The sequence below is a fragment of the Cyprinodon tularosa genome, unplaced genomic scaffold (assembly GCF_016077235.1).
Source record: "Cyprinodon tularosa strain WSP-4 unplaced genomic scaffold, ASM1607723v1 ctg17, whole genome shotgun sequence".
Lineage (NCBI taxonomy): Eukaryota > Metazoa > Chordata > Actinopteri > Cyprinodontiformes > Cyprinodontidae > Cyprinodon > Cyprinodon tularosa.
In genome coordinates this window covers 4,097,169-4,121,234 of record NW_024038531.1, presented here as the reverse complement: position 1 = coordinate 4,121,234, position 24,066 = coordinate 4,097,169, and the positions used below count along the sequence as shown (strand labels likewise).

At 38.0% G+C, this 24,066-nt stretch overlaps 2 protein-coding genes across 3 annotated transcripts; both read left to right on the top strand.

The window, feature by feature from the left end:
* Positions 1–7,516: 7,516 nt before the first annotated feature.
* Positions 7,517–11,960, top strand: trim35-14 (tripartite motif containing 35-14). Of its 2 annotated transcripts, XM_038281284.1 has the most exons (7): positions 7,517–7,616; positions 7,794–8,267; positions 8,349–8,444; positions 9,943–10,173; positions 10,264–10,286; positions 10,421–10,539; positions 10,673–11,217. In XM_038281284.1, the coding sequence occupies exons 2-7, from the start codon at positions 7,839–7,841 to the stop codon at positions 11,215–11,217; spliced, it is 1,443 nt and encodes a 480-aa protein (XP_038137212.1). In that variant the 5' UTR covers positions 7,517–7,616; positions 7,794–7,838. The 2 variants fall into 2 exon arrangements, with proteins under 2 accessions (XP_038137212.1, XP_038137213.1); XM_038281285.1 differs by lacking the exon at positions 7,517–7,616 and having other exon boundaries at positions 7,839–8,267; positions 10,673–11,960.
* A 4,623-nt stretch (positions 11,961–16,583) lies between these two features.
* Positions 16,584–22,942, top strand: LOC119781013 (protein mono-ADP-ribosyltransferase TIPARP-like). Its single transcript, XM_038281296.1, has 5 exons — positions 16,584–17,374; positions 19,713–19,881; positions 20,824–21,011; positions 21,289–21,558; positions 22,409–22,942. Exons 1-5 carry the CDS (start codon positions 16,584–16,586, stop codon positions 22,845–22,847), a joined length of 1,857 nt encoding a protein of 618 aa, XP_038137224.1. The 3' UTR covers positions 22,848–22,942.
* Positions 22,943–24,066: the final 1,124 nt, after the last annotated feature.

Sequence of the window (24,066 nt, the reverse complement as noted above, 5' to 3'; positions counted from 1 at the left end):
ATTTAAAGAAATTAAAAAGGGAGATTTATATTTTTTTCTGTGAAATAGAGGGAATCAAATATTTTACAAAAATACAAATTCAGATCCAAATAGTGTGTCACAACAAAAAACTTGTAATTAACACAATGATATGAAAAACTATTTGTTTGCGAAAAGAAGATTAAAAGATTACATAGTTTTAGGACAGCTGGTTGATTTTAGAATAGGCTCTTTGATCTAGAAGTCTTTGTTGCTTATTTGGAGATAGGGGAAATCAGCAGCTTAGCTTGTGTTGCTCCTCGTGGTGAACATTCAGGCAGGTCTCACAGAACTTGTCTGTCTTGTTTGTTTTCCTGCCTGGTCTTATTAGATGCTGAGAGATTGACACGGTCATCCCCTATCCTCACTTCCCCTCTCCCTACTTCACCCACTCACCACAGCTGGAATGAACCTCTGCGGATGGCTGCAGGCCATAATGAATCACTATTAGCGCAGGTCAAAACAGCTGACAACCAATTTACAGGGTAGAAGGGGCCTGACATCTGGGTAAATGTGAGCTGCTAGGTGCCCCATACTGAAGAGATTCAGATGAATGTTAGTAAGTAAAGTAAATTTAGACAAAAGGTGAAGATTGTTTCTCTCCATATATACCCTCTTCTTCAAGAGCCAAATAATTCTTCTGCATAATTCCTGCAAAAAAATAAAATAAAATAAGTAAAAGCAAACCATGTACCTGCTCCCATATTTGATGATCTGTCTTCAGATGGACACATTCTGACACCTAGTGGTGTTAAATAGTTATAACATAGTGCCCAGTTGCACTACCAGTGCATTCAAAAAGGTATTAATACCCCTTGATTTTACCTCACATTTTGCCAGATGTTTGTGTGTTTTATGACACAAATCAATACAAAGTAGTGCTGCAAGAAGAAAGCCCTTTCCGTAAAGTCTGTCAGGTTCAATTTGCATGCTTTCTAAGCCAAAACAAGGCTTTGTTTTAGTCCACTATAAAGCCTCGAACTCAACGCTATTTGTGACATTTTGAATTGAAAAAGCTTCCTGGTTGGGAAGCGAAACATCTTCAAACTTGGAAACAAAGTCCAGTGGATTGTTTTTTTTACTTTTTTGGAAAAGTCCTAAATCATCTAACACCATTTGCAAATCTACCTAACATCTTTCTATAAATTCTTGGAATATTTCGCTCTCAGATTAGAGTGTCTATGCATAGAAATTGTAAACTCTTTATCCTTTTTTTGTATCAATTACAGGTTTGGCATTCGTTTAAAACCAGTTGAGGACTGATTTATGAGCTCCAAACATCTTTCCATTAAAAAAAAACAAATAACAACATAACATTGTGAGGAGACTGTGTTTAAAGAGATATAAAAAAAATTCACGTTTTGCAATAATTAGCATATAGGCCAAAATATTCTGCAGAATGAAGCCCAACGATGTAGTTCCTGTAAATTATGCCATTTATAGAGCTTGAGAATTAACATAATGGTCAAAGCCATTCCAGGACAGTGGGTCTGCTAGATGCACAGGAGATTTTGTAGATGGATTTTGAAAGTAAGTTAGTCAAACATGCAGTTGTCATGTTGACTCAAACTTCCACCTGAGCTTTGTATTGCTGCAGCTCCTCCAGAATCATCTAGAACACCTCTATCTTTCTAATCTCAAACCATTAGTTAAACAAGGCTCTAACTGTCAAAACCTGAGCTGTTTCTTTATGACCAATCCTCACATTAATCTCCTCTATAACTTCCTCCCTGACCTTTCTGCTGTGTTCCTTGTGAAGGTCATTTCTGAAGTCAAATAGGTCTGCTGCAATTTATTTAGGAGTATCAGAGTGATAGGGGGTGTGATTCAAGTGGACTCAGAACAAATTTTTTTTATAAAATACATATATATGACTGTAATGTGACAAAAATGATTTAAAGGTAAAAGACAAAGTTTTTTATGTTATGTGATAAAGTTTTTCACTGAAAACCTTCAGTGAAAGCACCATGTGATAATGCAAACAGGCCTTTAAAGACACCATAGAGTGCTTGTCGCCTCTAAATCTTACACCATTAAATTTACTGCTTTTATCGGCCAGCTGAAGCCAAGCTCAGTCTGTCTCAAAATAAAAGAGACGTACTTGAAGGAAAGACAGATGGAAGAAGAACAGCTGCTGCAAAACTCAAATTACTTTGCAGGGACAAACAAGCCATCTGTGCTTCCTGTTTTTTGTCCAAAAAGCCCATATTTTCCATCACTGCAGACTTAAATAAACACAGCTTAGTTAGCAGAACTAAAAACCTGAATGTGAAGTAAAGTTCCAAAGGAAGAAAGTGCTTGTTCAAAGGCAATGTTAAGGGAAACTGTAGGTTTTAGATCAGATCAGTGAAATCATTGTGCCCATATTTGGACAATTATGCCAACTTTAAGTAAAAAAATAAAACAACATTCTATATCAGGAATGAGAAATGATATCCTTAGTAGGTAAATTCTGGTTAAAAGTATAAACATTTTATAAGAATGCAACTTAGAAACACAGATATATTTATTGATTTATATTATTATTATATTAAAGGAATAGTACACCCAAAACATGATTAGCCTTCATTTTCTACTCACCCCCATGCTGAACAACACTCTGGAGTACTTTTTTGATATCTCAAATGCATCTGGAGATCTGGGAGGCTTCTTGCTGTCTGCTGACATTCAAATAATGGAGGTCTATGGCGCCCGAGGCAGAAAGGTCCATAAAAGTCCACAAAAAACGTGTCAATATTCCTCCATACTGCTCGTCCAATGTATTCCAAGTGTCCTGAGTGGGTAGCATCCAGAATTTACTCGAAACGAAGTCATTTAGAATGTTTTTAGAGCATAAACAGTAGTGTATAGGATTTCCTAAAAGCGCGTTCACGAGTCTACGGAAACCGCGGCAGACCAAACCAGATGAAAGTGCGCATTCAGCTCGGCAAAGAACTCATGCTCTTCCTCAACACTGAAGTCCTCAGACATTTTTCTTTTGTTGTTTCTTTCTTTGCACAGGTAAACAGCACATTTCTTCTTCTACGCTTGCATTATCGGCAGAGCAGACGCTGAATGTGCACTTTCATCTGGTTTGGTCTGCCGCGGTTTCCGTTGAGTCGTGAACTCGCAGGCACGCGCTTTTAGGAAGTCCTATACACTACTGTTTATGCTCTAAAAACATTCTAAATGACTTCGTTTCGAGTAAATTCTGGATGCTACCCACTCAGGACACTTGGAATACATTGGACAAGCAGTATGGAGGAATATTGACACGTTTTTTGTGGACTTTTATGGACCTTTCTGTCTCGGTCACCATAGACCTCCATTATTTGAATGTCAGCAGACAGCAAGAAGCCTCCCAGATCTCCAGATGCATTTGAGATATCAAAAAAGTACTCCAGAGTGTTGTTCAGCATGGGGGTGAGTAGAAAATGAAGGCTAATCATGTTTTGGGTGTACTATTCCTTTAAAAGTCAGTTTCCTGAGTTGCTAGCAGTAGTGCTATTGTCAGTAGAAGAGTTGCCCCTCCCCAAGCTGTTGCTGTGGAATGTCTGTCAGGCTAGTTAATACATCAAAAAGATTCAATGATAGGTCGTTTTTAAATTATTTTCTGTTAATACAATATTTCTGTTACTTTGATCTACCTAATTATAGTTATCACACCCCTGGAATCTCATAGCAGCCTTTTCCTAACTCTATATTATTCAGCTCCAGGATGCTTTAAACTTGTAAAACAATCAGTACATATATTTACTGCTTTGGATGTATAAATCTTCCCCAAACGCTTCCATAATCACTTCCATTCTGCACTCAATTATATTTTGAAATTACGCAAAATAAATATAACAGTAAATAGTGTAAAGTTATCCAAACATTGGTATCCAGCAGCTTTCTTAATTTAGGAAGAATATATCAAAAATCTGAGGTTTTATAATCTGTAGAGCTGCAAAAACATGTATACCATGGTTATTTAAATCATATTTAGATTTTATGTTATTTACACCTCGTCCTACAACTCATAATGGCCTTATTAATACCAGTGTTTATATAAAGCAAAGCCTGGTTTTGACACAGTTCAGCAAAGGTGAGGCATCTTTCACTGTAAAGTGATTGAGGGGCTCCACCGAGGAGTCAGAGGCAACAATCAGACACACGAGGTGGAAAATAGGAACACAGCACAGTAGGTTCCTCAGGCTTCCCCACAGTTAGGATGGCAATCAAGACAAGTTCAAACTACTCCCAGTGATGGCTGGAGAATTTGAACTGGACTTCTACCAATGAGGCAAAGATAAAACACTCATTTATAAAGTTATATTGAATGTTTATAATCTGTGTATAACATCGCCAAGGAAGCCGGACTAACTGGAATGCAACCGATTGGCGGATCAATTCAGCAGAGCTTCGAAATTTAGATCCATAAAGACTCAAGTTTCTGATCTTGTGGGTGTATGGTCTTCTCCAAACTGCCTCCAAACTGCATTGATCATGTCCACTATGCTCATGGGGACATATTATTATCTGCCCCCATAATAGAGCTACTACCTCCAACACACTGAGAGGAGCTGAAGGTAGTAGCTCACACCGTCTGCTCTGGAATCCAGCAGAGGATACACCAGCTTCCAGCATAAGATGAACAGCTCCTATGTTGGGGCAACAGGAAAACCTCAGGCTCCCCACAAGTTATACAGGTGCTGGTCATAAAATTAGAATATCATGAAAAAGTAGATTGATTTCAGTAATTCCATTTAAAAAGTGAAACTTGTATATTATATTCATACATTACATACAAACTCATATATTTCAGATGTTTATTTTGTTTAATTTTGATGATTACAAATGACAACAAATGAAAATCTCAAATTCATCATATCAGAAAATTAGAATATTGTGAAAAGGTTCAAAATTGATGGCCCCTGGTGCCACACTCTAATCAGCTAATTAACTCAAACCACCTGCAAAAGCCTTTAAATGGTCTTTCAGTCTAGTTCTATAGGCTACACAATCATGGGGAAGACTGCTGACTTGACAGTTGTCCAAAAGACGACCATCGACACCTTGCACAAGGAGGGCAAGACACAAAAGGTCATCGCTAAAGAGGCTGGCTGTTCACAGAGCTCAGTGTCCAAGCACATTAATAGAGAGGCGAAGGGAAGGAAAAGATGTGGTCGAAAAAAGTGTACAAGCAAGAGAGATAACCGCACCCTGGAGAGGATTGTGAAACAAAACCCATTAAAAAATGTGGGGGAGATTCACAAAGAGTGGACTGCAGCTGGAGTGAGTGCTTCAAGAACCACCACACACAGACGTATGAAAGACATGGGTTTCTGCTGTCGCATTCCTTGTGTCAAGCCACTCTTGAACCACAGACAGCGTCAGAAGCGTCTTGCCTGGGCTAAAGAGAAACAGGACTGGACTGCTGGTGAGTGGTCCAAAGTCATGTTCTCTGATGAAAGTAAATTTTGCATTTCCTTTGGAAATCAAGGTCCCAGAGTCTGGAGGAAAAGAAGAGAGGCACTTCATCCACGTTGCTTGAAGTCCAGTGTAAAGTTTCCACAGTCAGTGATGGTTTGGGGTGCCATGTCATCTGCTGGTGTTGGTCCATTGTGTTTTCTGAGGTCCAGGGTCAACGCAGCCACATACCAGGAAGTTTTAGAGCACTTCATGCTTCCTGCAGCTGACCAACTTTTTGGAGATGCAGATTTCATTTTCCAACAGGACTTGGCACCTGCACACAGTGCCAAAGCTACCAGTACCTGGTTGAAGGACCATGGTATCCCTGTTCTTAATTGGCCAGCAAACTCTCCTGACCTTAACCCCATAGAAAATCTATGGGGTATTGTGAAGAAGAAGATGCAATACACCAGACCCAACAATTCAGAAGAGCTAAAAGCCACTATTAGAGCAACCTGGGCTATCATAACACCTGAGCAGTGCCACAGACTGATCGACTCCATGCCACGCCGCATTGCTGCAGTAATACAGGCCAAAGGAGGCCCAACTAAATACTGAGTGCTGTACATGCTCATACTTTTCATGTTCATACTTTTCAGTTGGCCAACATTTCTATAAATCCTTTGTTTTTATTGGTCTTCAGTAATATTCTAATTTTCTGATATGATGAATTTGAGATTTTCATTTGTTGTCATTTGTAATCACCAAAATTAAACAAACTAAACATCTGAAATATATGAGTTTGTATGTAATGTATGAATATAATATACAAGTTTCACTTTTTAAATGGAATTACTGAAATCAATCTACTTTTTCATGATATTCTAATTTTATGACCAGCACCTGTATACAAGGCTTAAAACATGAAGAGCAGCTGATAATGGATCTTGATAGGCAGCTAAAATTTCCAGAGCACAAAGCAAGGATGTCATTCAAACTAGACTTGGTCTTAATATCTGATTTAATAAAAGAAGAATTGCTGCTAGAGCTTGCAGACTGCTAGGATCCGCCACAGCCTCAAGGTGGCTGTAGAACATGAGGGTTGATTTATGTAGTATTACTCTGCTTGCATACAAGCCAGCAGATCAGTGCTTATAGAAGAACATAGATTTGTCTTTGACTTAGAGCAGGGGTCTTCAATGTTTTCCAGGCTAAGACCCCCAATCTGATGGCCAGATCGAGCTGGGACCCCCTAATCATATATATATATGTTGTATGAAATTGTGTTCTATCAAACTGATCCTATAGTCACTCTATTACAGATGGAGTAATGTAACAAAATTAATTTTGCCTTGGGATTATAAAAGTATATCTGATTTGGATTCTTCATTGATGGGACAGGTGTTGTGAATGAAATGGTGCCCAGCTTGAAAGAGCTCCTGTGTGTCACTGAATGTGTGCATTGATGACTGAAAGACATCTTCTGCCTCCATTTATCTGTTTACTACAGTCTGTTGAATTCATAATAAGGTGTATTTAAAGACATTTAAATTAGTGGAAAAAATTGCAGGGGGGAATCTAAAATACAAAGAGAAAGAAAAAGTCTAATCAATCAAAACTTTTGCGACCCCCATTCATGACAAAATTTATAACTATGTAAATATCGATTATTAAAAATACACTTGAAATACTCTAATGTTTTAAAACTACTACAATCCTCTCTATATACACCTGGTCCAATGATTTTCTGATCTGTCTACCTTATAGTTGACAACTGAAAAAATCCAGACCATAAATGTTAAACCAGAATAAACGGAACCGTAATCAATTCAAGCCGCTTATGAACACTAGAAAGACAATGCGCTTTTCTTGTTTCAAAACTACCCAGCAGTCCTTGCAGTTTGCTCAGCCTCTGGAAACAAGAATATTTAATATTTTTATTGAAAGGAGAAAAGGATGATGGGAGGAAGGGAGGCAGCCAGGCCCAGCATGAAAAAACGCTAAATTCCAAACTTTTCCCAAATACGTATGAACTCTGTGATATTTCTATGATCAACTTTTAATTGCACATATGCATGATGTGTTTGTTTGTTTTTTCAACTTGTTTTTTTACAGAAACCACTGAATAGGATGTGAAAAGCTACTGAAGGGTTAAATATCCTCCCCCTCTATCTGACTCCACCTTCCGGGTGACTCAGCACTACAGGAAGCCGGAAGAGCTCCCAGTAGGTTTCCTTCTACTGTCAGTTGTTTACTTTGGCCTGTTTGTGAATTTTCAACTGTTCTGTAAGTGTTTCTGATGCTGATATAGCTTCATCTATTTTCCTTGCTGATACATACAAGATTAGAGGTACTGCCTGTGTGTCTACGCTGTTTTTATTCATTTTTGTTTCACTGCCCAGCTTTCACTTAGGGGGTAAACAAGGAGTTTCGAGTTTCGAGTCAGTATGGCAGGCAGACTGTCTTTGCCTGAGGAGGACCTGACCTGTCCAATATGCTGCACCATCTTCAGGGACCCGGTGGTCCTTAAATGCACCCACAGCTTCTGCGCTCCTTGCTTGCAACAGTACTGGACTGTAAAAGGACAAAGACGTGACTGTCCCCTGTGTAGAACCCAGAATCTGGACGATCCTGTACCGAGCCTGACCCTAAAGAACCTGTGTGAGTCCTGTGTGCAGGAAGAGGAGAGTCACGACAGGGAGGAAACAGAAAGGGAAATTTACTGTGATCCGGGGGAGATGTGCCCCGTCCATAATGAGAAGCTAAAGCTGTATTGCCTGTTGGACAAAGTGCCCATCTGTGTGGTCTGCCACACGTCAAGAAAACACAAGCAGCACGACTGCTGTCCTGTTAGCGAGGCAGTTCTGGATGTAAAGGTAAACATTAGGAGTCAATTCCACGTATGTGGAAGGATCCCATTAGACACTTGATCAATGGCCTTTTAATCGTCTTTGCAGGAGAAAATGAAGTTGGCTATTAGCACCCTGCAGGAGAAGACGGAGGCATTTAACAAAATGAAGAAAAACTTTGAGGATACAGTGACACATATTCAGGTGAAGTACTTCACTGTGCAGATCCTACTGCAACCTAAATCTCCTCTGTGTTATTAAACCAACACAGAGTACTTCATTAAGGAGAAGTGGAAGGAAATTATACAGAATTCTCTCTTTTATTTATTTGAACAACCTTTCAGTGAAGTTACATTTGCATGTCCTATTGTCGTATTTTTTTAACCAGATTTTTACATCTAGAGCACTGTCTGCTTTTACATGCATCCCTGCTGCAACATACCTCAATAAAATGGCTTAATACATCCCTTTGCCAAACTTGATGCCATAAATAGATAACTAAATGTTGATTTTAACCATTTTGGAGCAGGTATGCAGCTAAAAGTTGTAGGGCTGTATCTATCAAGGACTGGATTAGGAAGTTCTTGACCAGGAACATGTTTTTGCTTTTTTTTTTTGCAAAACAGTTCCAGCACGGTCAGATTTAATGCAGAACCTTAGTAAAAACTTATTTCTAAGTCTTGCTACAAAGTTTCATATGAATTTAGGTGAAGACTATGACTGTAGCCCTGTAAAGAAAAGAAAATTATTTGATTTTAAACCACTCTATTGGATCTCTGCTCTATTTAAGGCAGGGGTGTCAAAGTCATTCCAGAAAGGGCTGTGTGGCTGCTGGTTTTCTTTCCACCCAAGCAGTAGCACACCAGACTCCATTCATCCCATCAAATCATCAGGTTAAGACTAGACTCACCTTGATGAGATGAATGGAGTCTGGTGTGCTACTGCTTGGGTGGAAAGAAAACCAGCAGCCACACGGCCCTTTCTGGAACGACTTTGACACCTGTGATTTAAGGTCATTGTCATCTAGGTCGATTAACCTCCTTTCAGGCACAAATCTTTTGAAGCTGCTATCAGGTTGTTTTCCAAATTTAGTTAGTTAATCCAACTTGCATATTTTTTTCTGTTAAAGGTAAACTTAGCGTCTGAGGGATGCTTTCATCACCGTGTTAGTGGATGATGTACATAGGATAATCTGCACCTTTAGTATTTCCAAACGGTGTTTCTGCATTTAGGCCTTTTTTTAATCTCATCAGATGAGAGCACCTTATTCCACCTGTTCACCATTCCCCCTATCTGACTTGTGAGAAACCACCAATGTGTCTATTTTTGCCTTTGGCTTATTTGTTGCAACTTTACAGATCAGATTGGTAAAGTGCATTACAGATGCTTTTCCTATCAGCAATTTCCCTATCCTGAGCTGTTGAGTTCTACCAACCGAGTTACCAGGTTAAATGAGGTCAAGCACATATCCCACTACACTTGCCAGATTTGTATTTGTACCTTTTAGATGTTATATCAAATATATAGCCCAAATTACATGGATATTTATGGTTGCATTGTATAAAAGAATTAACATTTGTTGTCCCTCAGTAAAGATATTTCAGTTTCCCAGCTGCAAGGAGCAATATGTGAAAAATGTAAATGCATTGAAGGAGTATAAAGTACTTTCAAGGTACAGTACTTGAACAATGTTATCCCTCAGGGTCAGGCTCGATTCGTGGAAAGACGGACACATGAGGAGTTTGAAAAACTCCACAACTTCCTTCGTGTTGAGGAGGAATCAAGGATGGAGGCGCTGAAACGGGACGAAGAGCAGAAGACTGGAGAGATGAGGCAAATGATTGAAACAATCGAGGAAAATATATCGTCCATGTCGGAAACTATCAGAGTTTTGATGGAGGAGATGGCTCTTGAGGACATCTCTGTCCTCGATGTAAGCTTTTATATAACAGAAATAGATAGGAATACATGCCTGCTCATTGCTTTCAAATTTTAACTCACTTGTTTTTGTTTTTTTTTTTAGAAATGCAAGAGCACGCTTGCAAGGTAAAAGGAAACTTTTTATGAGTTGAATTCACACAGACAAAAACCTCTGAATTAGTAAAACAATAAATTTGCCTTTGGGATTAATAAAGTAGTTTTGAATTTAATAGAATTTGAATTATTTGTACATTTTGCAGGGCAAATTATCCTGTTGCAGATCCAGTCATGGCTCCAGCGGCACTAATAGATGTCGCCAAATACATTGGCTCTTTAACCTTCCAGGTGTGGGAGAAGATGCAAAAAATCACCCAATACAGTGAGTGGATGCTGATTTATTAAACCATAAAGGCGCTTGTATTACTCTGAGAAAAGTTCCCACATTTTGATTTATTCCTGAGGTGGGATTTTTAGCAGAACACTGAAGTGACACCCTGCCATGTTCTCTTCAGCTCCAGTTGCTCTGGATCCAAACACGGCGGCCCCATGGCTGGTCCTGTCAGATGACCTTACCTCCGTCCATGACAGCGATGAGAAACAGAGGCTGCCCAACAACCCGGAGAGATTCGACCCCGACACTGCTGTTCTTGGCCGGCACGGCCTGTCCTCAGGCAAGCACGCCTGGGAGGTGAACGTGGGAGACAACACGGCTTGGGTTGTCGGTGTGGCTAAGGAGTCCATCAAAAGGAAGGAGAAAGTGTCTTCGGTCCTGAACAATGGCTACCTGTGTGTGTACTTTTACCACAAGATGTACTTCGCCGGTACCTCTCCTTTGACACGGCTGACTCTGAAAAGGAATCCGCAGAGGATCAGAGTGCAGCTGGACTGTGAGAAGGGAAAAGTGTCCTTCTATGACCCGCATAACAACGCACATATCTACACCTTCAAACACGCCATCACTGAGGCCGTGTTTCCTTACCTCTGGGTGGGCTGTCAGAAGAGTCCTCTGAAAGTCGAACCAGTGGATGTTTTCTTAAAACTTGCTGAGTTTAGTTAAAATTCTAACTTGGATTGAAGTTTAGATGTTTTTTGATCTGAACTTTCTATCTTTCCATACAATGTCTAAAGAGTAAATCTATTTCAAAGCTATTACAGCAGTGTTTTAAACAGGATTTGATTACTTGAATTTCTCTTTTTTCACAAGATGATAGTGCAAACTTATCTTTAATTAAATCATTAGGATTGCAATTAATTGCACTAAAATATTCTGTATATATAATTAAAATGTAATTATCCTGCAAATGTTGTATTGAAGGGTTGTATTATCATTTTTATCCCAACTTGTGCAAACACCAATCGTGCTTTTATTGCAAATGCTAATGGTATGGTTATATAATATATTAATTTAATTAAATAATTTATCCATAATTGCATTTTGTACAAATACTTTGTAATCCCTTTTTTAAAGAGAGTTGGAGGAAAGTTAGTTTCTTTAAAAAGCAAGTAACACAAAATTGACAAAAGTAATTACATCCTAGAAGTTAGACATTATTGGAGTTCTCTAGTTTTTTTTTTTTTTTTTTTTTTATTATTATTATATTTTTGATTAAACTCTATGCTGAACTAGGATGCATGTTGAGATCTAAAGATTTCTGAACACTGAAAGTGGATTGAAGAAAATAGGTCATTGTCAATTTAAGTCCAAAATAATATACCATAACTGTTGGCACTATAGGATATTTTATTGATCGCATTTGTAACTATAATCCTGGATTTCCTCTATTAAACAAAATGCCAATACCAGAGACTTTTGTTTTCCTTATTCCAATATTTTTAAATGCCTTAGAAAACTTGTAATTTGTTATCACAAATATTAAATATAGTTTATAAGATCCTTAACATATTTATCTGATTAAATCTAAACACTTATTTCACTTCTGTTTATTGTATCCTTTGATTTGGGTTAGCTAAATAATTCTGCATATGATGAGCGTTCCAAAAAGCCTTTTGCTCCAAGCTGGAGAAAGACCGGGTTTGCATGGTTAAAGTGCACTTTTTCACATAAGAAGACTTGGAAATAAAAGCTCCCAATGCAATCGGTGCAGCAGCAGCAAAAATCTAAGCACTGCTTTGAAAACAGAGAACATTTAAAGGGGGAAATAGCTGCTTCTATGAAGCATGAGTCACTGGTTTGAAACATGCAAATGTGTTTAACATAATACCAAGGAGAAAAGACATCTGACCTTACAGAGGCTGTTTATGCTGCAAACCTATGGGAGAGAAGATGCTTAAGGCCAAGCTCACATTTAAAAAGAGATCCCACTGCTAGATTATTCATTTACACTAAAGCTACAGAGGAAAGTGGGCCACTGCTCCACAACAATGGTGAGGAAGGCATGTAAAAAATCATAAGAGATTAGATTAAATACATTAAATGGAGATTTTGGGAACTGGATGTTCTCATTTGGCATGAGAACAAAATGTACAAAATGTACTGTGTTAATTAAAAAAAAAAGTAGTTATAAGGTTTTTAATGTTTTAATGGGAAGAAAAATAAGCCATCTTTCCTTTTTGTGTCAAAAGATGATAACTATAACTGAATTTTTATTTCCAGTTGTAAATTATATATATATATATATATATATATATATATATATATATATATATATATATCATTGTTACTTTATTATCCTTTGAAGTCACCTAATTCTGAAAACTTTATTTTCTACCACCTTAAAGGACCTGTAATATTTTTATGGAAGTTCCAATAAAAAAATAAATGCATATCTGTATTTATCTAGTTTTAATTTGTGCAGTAAGCCGAGTTCACGCGAGATTTTGACAATTAAATATAGACTGAATTAGATTTTCTTTATTTTGACCCCGTTTTTCCCCCACGTGGATCGATGGATGGATAAGTGCAGCTCTGCATAAACCTCTTTTTCTCCTTGAAATTTCGCATCTTTCAGACCCTGTTGGAAACTTTCTCCAGCGAACACGTCTTTATCTACCCTATAAGGTGGCTTCCCAGTATTTTCATCTCTAAGAAGGAACTAACGGTGAGCTTAACCAATTATTAACATGTTTTTAACTTAATTAGCTAGCTCCAGCAGCAGAGCTAATGCTAAGCGGAGTTAGCTTATTTAGGAACTCATTCTGCTCTGAAAAACATTTATTTTTCTGTTTCTGCGTGTGTATAAATAATTTCCCGTCATTAGCTAATAATTAAATAAAAAAAGGTTGTTTTATAATATCATTAACATCCTTGAACTTTTTCACATGCTCTGACATTATTACCACTTTTTTTTTTTGGTGGAGCTTTAATTGATAAAATAACTCAAATAGTATAACAAGTATGATTGTGAAGTCGAAGGAAACATGAAACAGACATTTTGGCCATTTTTTAAAAGCCATTAACTTTATCTGGGAGGCTGTCGGTAGCGAGGCGGGCGTGCTTATTGGGCGGCCATCTTTGGTCAGACCATGTTTCAGACGGCTGCTGTCAAAATGAATAGGAGGCACCTCCAATCTCATTTTAATCACATGTAAGACAGGTCAAATATCATTTCACAATAATCTCTGACATGTCATAACCCATTTAAAGAACAAAATATATTTTAAATTAACCTTTTTAGTGAGATTATAAATTTCTTTACAGATTTAAAACGATTTAAACTGAGCTCAAACTGGATGAGGGATTTGTAAAGTTATATATTTAGCAATTAAATATTAATATGACAAAACACAAAGTTTTATTTTAATACATTACAACATTATCTAATATACAAATATATATTTAAATGTATATTTTTAGCATTATTATTATTCAGTATTTTTAAGGATTGCTTTTTTGATTATGAGTATTATGATCTATAGAGGAAACTTTGTTGGAAAGTGATTTACAAAAGAGAGTAAAGTTATTATTTGGTATTTTTTTAAATTAATTTCAGAGTTAATTTTTATTTAAAAAAATTTCATTGTCAAGACAATTTAAGTCAAATCGTAGTGAATGGTAAATTTATGTTGTGTCTCACTAAAGGATTTTTTCTTATGTTTGTATTAATTTCCTCCAAAACTCTTTTTTTTCAAACCTTTTTATTATTATTTTTGCAAATGTGAACATTTATTATTTTTTTATGTTAATGTGTATTTTATATTTATATCTCCTGTTGTATCCTAGCAGATTTATATACACACAAAAACATCTGTCTATAAAATATATTAATAGTTAAATATATTTATATAGTTATATATTCATTGGTTTTAGAAATCAGGGCGTTTTAAGCACTTTTATCTGCTTTCATCCCTGCTACTCATTAGCACCTCTTGTTTTAACACCAGAAAAACAGTACCTGTGAAAGATGAGGATAATCTATCATAAAATCCTACTAATTAAAGGTAATTCCACAGGATCTGATTTGTTGTCTCCATTTATTTGTGAATCCATAGGCGGAATAAAAGTCGGGAATCCTTAGAGGTAGCACTGGGTGTTTGCTGTCAAAACCAAAATTAAAATAATGTATTAAAGCGGAAAATCAGATCAATCAGTTGGTCCCATGTAACTGCGCTGTCACACCTTGACCATTTAGCCAATCTGTGTCGACGTCCCAGAATCTTTTAAAACGCTGACTTTGTATGTATTTTTTTAAATTTTGGGCGTATACATAGAGTATTCATAACAAGTCCAGAACTTATGCATAATGCACAGCAGCGTAGTGCTCACAGAGTTCCACCATTAGCTTATCATACACGCCTAACTGCCATTGTCTCCTCCGTCCATCCATGGTCTGACCCAGTCCCTTCACTGAAGTTGATCTCTTCTTCTTCTGGCTCTATTAGCACATTCTGGAACAGAGTCGAATTGATGAGATCATGCTGATGTTGGAGGACAGCTGGCATGTATTCCCCTCTCAGCCTTATGGGATCCTCCATGTCTTGTGGAACATCTGCTCACAATTCCTCCTGTGAACCCCCTTTATACCAAAGCGCTGCCACTATGCCATTATACAATAGCTGGAAGTTAGAAACACGTTCATTGGTCATTTGGAATACATCAAATATACCTGCATATGTTGATTTGCGTTAAAGATAAGTTCTTGATAAGTTACACATAAGTTATGCACAAGTTACTCATAGGTTTTCGATAAGCTAGACACCAAGACCCGTGATTAACTTAGCTTCAGTGTGCTTATTCAAAACATAATTTTATAATTTATCAAATGTATGCCAGCATCAGCATACGCTGGTCTAAATCGTCACTGTGTGACAGCGTCATAACCTGTGAAACGTTCTCATTTTTAGTCAGCCACTTTATCTGGAAATTGGTTCAGAGTTAACCGGATTCAGAGTGTTTAAAGTCATAAAGTAGGTTTAGCCTCAATTGACGTCTATTTTTTCCGACAGCACCTTGGTCTGACCTCAGATGGCCGCTCTGTCGGCATGCCTCTCAACCGATGACGCAGAGTCTACCTATGTCTGTTAAAAGCTACAGGTTGATTTTTGCTTTGGTTCTCCCCAGTTTTTACATCTTTTGCAGAATCTAACAGATCTTTTCCTAATTGCTCTGCAATTTACTTCCTCCATCCTCCCATCAAATCTGACCAGCTTCCCTCTCAACGCAGTTCAAAGTACAGGATGACGCTGCCACCCCCATGTTAACCCAGGTTTTTTTTTAAACAATTTACAATAAGTTGTATTTTGGCAATAGCTAGGAGTATCCTCATTTGCATTTTCACTGAAATTACATAATCAAAAATGTAACAACTCACGTCTAATGTCTACATATGTTCTAAGTTACACTACTTTTGTTTCTTGAATAATTTCACTGACACCATTTTCTTGAAAAAAAAAAAAACGTTTTTCAACATTGACAGGTCCCCCCAAACACTTTATCTCACTTGTATTGAGTTATTGCAGGTAAATACAGCTCTTGTCTCAACACCGTACTCTTAAAAGTGCCAACACTGAAATTAATACTACTTTTGGCTAATTCTGCATTTACATATTGTTAACTAATGTGCATGGTCCCTAGCAGGTACATGAATAAAGGCAAAATAGGAGACGAGGAATTAGAAAAAGAACAAAGGCTTATGTCAGGAAAAGGCAAAACAAAATATATTTCTTGATGAAAACAAATGTTTACGGAAAAGGAAATGTATACATTTCTTTATCAATCATTTTTTTACCGATCTTCCATGAACTGTTAGTTCTGCTGGGTGTATATTTGTTTCATTTTCCCTCCATAGTTATGCTCAACTATTTGTTCATTTATACATTTTTTATTTATATAAAAGTTCAAGGAGTACTGATACTATTGCGACTCAGTGTAACCTTTTCCCTGGCAGAAGCCTTTTACCCTAGTGAATAATTTCTCTCATTTTTCTATTGATTTTCTTAAAAGGAATTGCTCCAATGTCAAACAGGATGATTGATGTTTCATGTGGCCAAAGAAAGAAAAGAAAGTTGGCACCCAAAGCTCCAAATAACCAGTCTGGATCTTCCAAAGTCGTCCTGCTAAATTCCTCCATTCTCCTGCTGGAAATCCCTGCTGACAACAACATCAGCCTTCCAGTATGGGATGCTGTGAGATCCATGAAAGTTGGCGTCACCTGGACAGTCAACCCCTACAGCATCAGTGTCAACTTAACACCTTTGACTGGGAAGGAAGCGGACGTCACAACTTCCTGCAAAAGCACAACCAGCATGGCAGCGACTTCCGAGTCTTCCTCGCTTCAGCCCCAGATCCAGAACACTTCCTGTGTGTTGCTTACTTTGTCCCAAAACTCCCCGACACCACCATCCATCACTTATCAGCCAATCGTTAATCTAGTCTGCCCGATTTCTGTTTCACTGCCTCTCATCATCACTCATTCTTCAAGGAGAAAGCAAACTGGTATTCTTGCTACTAAAAAGCTCAAATCTTCCAGTCTGGTTCCGATAAAGCATTCTGGTGACCTAAATCTGCCGTCCAAGAAGCCTAGGCTCATGGCGTTTCACACAAAGATCTCGTCTGACGTCGTCATATGCGACAACTTCCTTCTCGGAACATGTGGTCAAGGGGTGAGGTGTAACATGCACCACACTCCTTACCCATTTCACTGGCAGCTGTGGTCTATTAACATCCACCATTGGGTGGACCCGTCGCCTCGTGTCCAGGTCTTACTGGAGAAGACATATTGCTGTGCTGATCGGGACGTTGCTACCCTCAAAGATGGGTGAGTTTTAGTTCCTTCTCATGTTTCACTTTGAAGGAAAAGTCCAGTCAGCAAGGAATAACCAATGGATCATGATCTATACCTAAAACTAATATTTTCGCGGTGATTTAATGAATAAAAAAATTAAGTAAAAAAATGTTAAATAATCATTTTCATCACTATCACTGATTCTGGGAGCGGCCATTTTTTCCTACATATAGTAACACCTCACTCCTGCCATTTTCCGGTAGTGACGTCACGGTGCGGTTAGCCTAGCGCCATTCTCCCCGCTTTACAAGCAAAATCAATGGGAACTACTAGAAATTCACCAGAGCTATAGTGAAACTGACAATGCCCACGTGCATGGCAGCTGGATGTTGGATTACATAAGGTAAAGGTGAAGAAAAAAATTGTTATTTCACCTTTCTAATTCCTGATCCTCCACGGACGGGTTGGTCGTTGGATCGCCAACTTGAAGAGGGAGGATTTGCCATCGAACTTCTGGCCAGAGAAAAAACACGTAATATGTAGCCAACATTTGGAAGAAGAATGTTTTCCAGATGACTTGGATAATAGCGCGTTGTGACAAACACCAGATACAGCACTGGGACTTGATCAACAGCCGATACCGCACCGTGACGTCACTAACCAGTAGGTGGCAGTAGAGTTCTTTGACAAACATGGATGCCTCCAGTAAAGCACATTCAAATGAAAATTACTCTTCATTAGACACACTTAACATTTATTGTACAGTATTAGGGCTGCAACTAACGATTATTTTAAAAATCAATGAATCGGCCGATTATTTTTTCGATTAATCGATGAATCTGACAAAAAAAAAAATTTTTATTAACCTCTTTATTCCAAAATAAACATTTTAGACAGAACAAACAAGCACACAAGTACAGGTTAGTCATCAACTGTACTGGTGCAATATGAAAAATAAATGTTTGTGTAAAAACTACGCAAACTTACATGAGAAATGTAGCTGTACATCCACAAAATATAGGCTACTTTGTTTCATAAAGCGCAAAAAGAGACAAGCATTTTTGTTTTTTAAAGCCCCTAAGGGGTTCAAACAATAGGTCCCCCCATTTCAACAAATGAGTTTTTTTTAGACTAGAAGAGTTCTGCCTTTTAAGACAGGAAAGTATAGCAGTTGGTGCTACTTGAGAAAATACTGAACCATAGAGATAAAAATAGCCCTGTGATTCAAATTATAAATTGTATTTGGAATAAAAATGAGAGAACTAGGGGTGGTAAAAAAACACATCCTCCAAAGACAGATATTTACATGGGAATGTGGCAGATAACTAATTGACATATTACTGATCTTGCTGGATTTTGTTCTGCTTTACTTCCATAAATTGCAGGATCTTCTTTTCTTTATCTTTGCCAGAAGATTTAAACTTTAAAAGCCTTGCCCTCATAATTTGCAAGTTAATTTATTTATAAAGAAAATATAAACGCTGCTTAAACAAATTTAAATGAAATTAAAAGTAAAATAAGTAGCCAACCTTATCACTGTCTGTAACCTACTAACAAGGTAAGGAAAGCATCAGATGAGCTACCTGAGAAACTAACGTTACGTTTCCCCACTTTAAAACCAAACAAACATGGTTACTCATCCTGCTGATCAGCTCTCTTCACTGCCATTGAAGGCTCCAACGTGTTTTCTTTTCAGGTGCTGCGTCATAACAGTGGTGCTTCCGTGCCATGTTCATTTGTTTTTACAAAAGTTGCATGTTACGACTTTTTTCACTTTACAAAGCGCAGGCTATTTTAATTATTGTGATCAATTTGCGCCGTCAATCCCGGCGCATGCGCGCTTCATTTGCAGTCTGGACGCTGAGGGTAAACTCCTCACTAATATCCTGCGGCTCTGACTGCAGCGCTGAGAGGGATTCCTGTGGGAGAGGGAGAAAGGCGTTGGGATGGGGGAGGCGCCCCACGGCAGGCAAAAGCCGGCAGTGACACCGTAAAAAGTCGCCAGATTTGTCGCTAGTCGCTTTTTTGAAAAATAGTCGCTGGAGGGGTCTGAAAAGTCGCTGAGTTGGCAACACTGCAACTGCGGCGCTGACTCGCTCCGCCATATTTTTTTTTCTTGCCCCGGATGACGGCGGCGGCGGATGACGCATTAATCGCGCGACACAACTAATCGATGATTAAATTCGTTGCCAACGCTTTTAAAAGTCGATTTTTATCGATTTTATCGATTCGTTGTTGCAGCCCTATACAGTATGTAATTTTGTATTTAAAGTACTTTCAGAAGTTTGAATTTTGAATATGACCGGACTTCTCCTTTAAGAAATAAAACATCGATTAAAAGGGTACTTACCAATGCTGTGCTCCCTTTTAGAGAAGCCTTCTACACCCTGGACTTTAACTCAATGGAGTTGGATGATCAGGCAAAGTACAACGCAGTTAGGAGACTCACTAACACGGAGAGCGTCCTCAGAAATCCTCACTTTCCAAGCAAGTGGAAAATCTACTGGTTGGATGATTTCTTCTTCAAAGAGTACAGTGCGGTAATTATTTTTTCTTTTATTGGCTGTTAGTTTGCAAAAAAGTTTTATTAAGGACCAGTAAACAAATACTTTAATGTAAAATCAGATTTTAGAGAACTACAATATGAGGTTAGAAGACACTTAACAGTCAAGTTAGATGACCAACTTCATTGTAAAGTATCATTTATTTCTGTTCAATTTTTCTTGTATGTGTTGCCAAATCCTGTTTAATGTTTTTATGCCATTATTTTCCACCCTCGGAGGAAAAAACGGTGATAAAGCTACAAGTACCAACAAGTATTAATGGCCTGCTTGATATTAATTATATTAGACATGGCTGGTAAATAAGTTTAAAATCTCTTTAAAAGGTAAAGTGTGGTCAGCAAGGAATAATCAATGGATCATTACCCACACATAAAACTAATACATTAACGTGATTTAATTAATTTAGCGTTAGAAGTCACTAAACAGTCCAGTTAAACGACCAACTTCATTGTAAATAGTGACATTTATTTCCTTTCAGTTTTTTGTATGTCTTTCCAAATCCCTTTCTAGGTTTTTTTTGCTATTATTTTCCACGTTTAGAGGAATTTGGATTAAAATGTAATCCTCAAGCAATAAAGAGAAATTTTAATCAGACATAAACTGATGACAGGGGAATATGCAGAAAAATGGAAGGCCTAAAATCAAACCCTGTGGGACCTCATATTGTACGGTAATCAGACTGAGGATGCAATACTGAAAGTGACGTCCACTGAATATGTTTGAATCCCTTTGAGAGCAGAGCTTTTACAGCATAGCATAAGTGTTAAAAATCAGGTTTTCCAGCATCTATTGTAAACCGCCACCAATAACCTACAGCAGAAGCATGTTACATCTATTTCATCTATTTACACTTTAGCTTGTAGAGTGAATTGCTAAATCTGAATTATGCTCATCCTTTTTTTTATTTTTTATTTCAAGGACTTATCTGCTCTGCTTCTGAAAAAGATGAGTGAGAAGGAGCCGCTTTGTTTCTTCCACATCGGTGCGAGGAGGTATGAGGTGGACTTTACCACTATGACCCAGACCAGAGTCAGCACAGGCTTCCAGAGAGAAATCCGATGCAGGCCTTCCTACCGCTCACCAGAACTGATGCAGCCTCACCTAAAGTTAGTGTTTTGGATCTTTTGCTGTTTGTCTGCAGTATTTATTTCGATTATAGCCGAAACATCATCCCAGTATGAAGATGGGTCCAACCTAATAGAATAGAAAATGGAGAGTTAAAAATGTAGATGTTGTTGGATGATCTAATTTCTTATACTTCATTTATATTTGCTTTTTTTAAAAGCAACAGTGCAACAATTAGACTGAAAATTAGGCATAAACGTAAGCTCTGTATGAATTTGTATGGATTTTAATTATATTGGGATCTTTTCACGTTTCCAGAACTGGAATCCAGTTTGACTCCGCCCACCCTGACAGCTGTGCTGCCGGGGCCAACTTCAGCATAGATCCCCTGCAGGATTTTGACTCTTGGTACCCTCCAGTCTGGCTTCTGGAAAAAGTGGAGGATTACCGCCTGGTAGATGTTCCGGCCGGGACCCTGGCTTACCAAAGCATCAAGGACCTTTTCCACCAAAGCCTTTCAGAAAGCCAGATGGATGTGATCAGCATCCAGCAGGTCCAGAACCTTTTGCACTGGGACAAATACCAAAGGTAAGTTAATATTCAGATAATCAATTAATCATTGATGACTTAGTGAGCTTAGCAAAAAATAATATATAAAGGAAAAAAAAGTTGATAAAGCTACAACACGTTTTTAAGTATTAATGGCCTGCTTGACATTAATTATATTAGACATGGCTGGTAAAGAAGTTTCAAATCTGTTTTAAAGGAAAAGTTTGGTCAGTAAGGAATAATCAATGGATCATTATTTATACCTACAACTAATACGTTTGCAGTGATTTAATGAATTTAGCGTTAATCAGTAAAAAAAAAAAATAGAACGTAATAATTTTCGTTGCGATCACTGAGTCCTTGAGTGGCCATTTTTGCCCAGATAATAGCGCGTTGTGACAAACACCAGATACAGCACTGGGACTTGATCAACAGCCGATACCGCACCGTCACAAACCAGTAGGTGGCAGTAGTGTTCTTTGACAAACATGAATGTCTCAGGTAAAGCACATTAAAATTAAATTACTTTTAATTAACAACACTTATCATTTATTGAACAGTATGTAACAATTTCATATTTAAAGTACTTTCAGAAGTTTAAATTGTGAATATGACCAGGCTTTTCCTTTAAAACTGAAAAGACCCTCTAAATTTCATTCTAAGCTTTCAAATAAATTCCTTCTGTCAAGCAGGTGGCAAAAATTCATGCTGAATTATTTTGTGCATGAAATTAAATCAAAATTGGAATTGCTGGAATTGAATATGAACCCCTAGGTTTTGACACAGTATTCAGCAATCAGAACTCCACAGTAAATGCCAGCTTTATCGCCTAACCGAACCCATTCTGTTTCAGTTCTAATCATTTTCTAAACTCACATTATTACCACAGACAGAAAACACACATGCAGAAGCGCCACACCGAGGGTCAGGGACCTCTGGAAAGACATCTCTTCCACGGGACCACCAAGGAAGCCTCAGAGGGCATCTGCCTCAACAACTTTGACCCCCGAATGGCCGGGCCCAATGGACAAGATTACGGGTTTGGCTCCTACTTCGCTACCAAGGCCTTTACCTCCCACAGCTACACAGATGCAATGAACTCAGATGAGCCAGGCTACATGTTTCTGGCCAAAGTCCTGGTGGGCAGCGTCTGCTTGGGAAAACATCACTACCGCCGACCACCAGACAGCAAGGGACATGTTTATGACACCTGTGTTGACAAGATGCAAAGCCCCGAAATGTTTGTAGTGTTCGACAGCTGCCAGTGCTACCCATACTACCTGATCAAGTACAAAAATCTACCAGCAGAGATTAACCTCCATGGCTGATGAGTTTATTCCAATCAAATCCAGACAGAAACTGTTCATGATACCTGATACATTTATTCAGTTGCAAAAAATGTTCTAATATAACAATTCCAATAAAGCAATATTTCTGATTGTCTTTAGAAACATCTTTGAAAACTGAGATTCATCATCATTTTCAAAATGCTGCTGCACATATCTCCATTTATATGGCAAAAAAGAGTTCTTATAAGGTAATTTTGAAATAATTAAAATGTGGTATTGAGCTGTAAGAAGAAATAGAACCACAGCAAGCAGATAAAATCACTTTATTCACAAGGCAACAGTGATCTATAAAATGAGTCCCTCCTCGCTGTACATACTCTGAATAAAGAACATTTAAGTTAAGAACCAGACTAAAATCAAACTTCTTATAGATGTTTTCTTTTAAAATATTTTTTTTTTTTTGTGTGTGTGGACAAAAAATAAAACTCATAATTAAAATCAGATGCACAAGTTTGAATTAGGAATTTTCTCCCACCTGCATTAACGATTGTGTATCAGCTAAAATCAGCCAAACACCCAAATAATAATAAATAAAATTAGCCTAATCGAGTTGTGGACACATTTTTAACCGTCAATGTTGTCCTAAGTTTGATTTGAATAATTGGCTCCTCTACAAGAAGTGATAGAGGTTTTAAATCTGTTGGTCTCTGAGCTCTGACCTGGTTTAAAGTATGAAACAAATTTTTTTAATGGAACCATGGATCATTCCAGAGGATTAAGTTTTATCAGCTTCAACCATTCCTGATCCAAATAAAGGCATACTATGCAACATTTTTCAGTTAATGTGTTCCATAACGTTTTGGGTGATTAAATGAGTCATTTCAGGTTGAACAAAGGTATTCTCGGCCGCCCTGGTGGTCGGTGGGGGAAATACCGCACTTGCAATTGCAGGAGCCCTCGACCCGGAACCCACAGGCTCAGAAGTCTCGCGAGAGTCGGTCTTGCTTTACGGCAAGAACTTGGCTAACTACAATCTTTGTTATTTAGACACATGCATAACAAATAATGTATGAAAACATGCTAAATTTTCAAACTTGAAAACTGGAACAAAATAGTCCCTTACCGCAGTAGACATGGTGATTCGTTGTGTTCGCCTGTCTGCTAAGCTCAAAACAACCGCGCCTGGCTTGACGGAGAAACCGGGAGAACAGCTGAGCATATTTACGACAGTGCACTTTTACTTTCGCCCTCTGGGGGG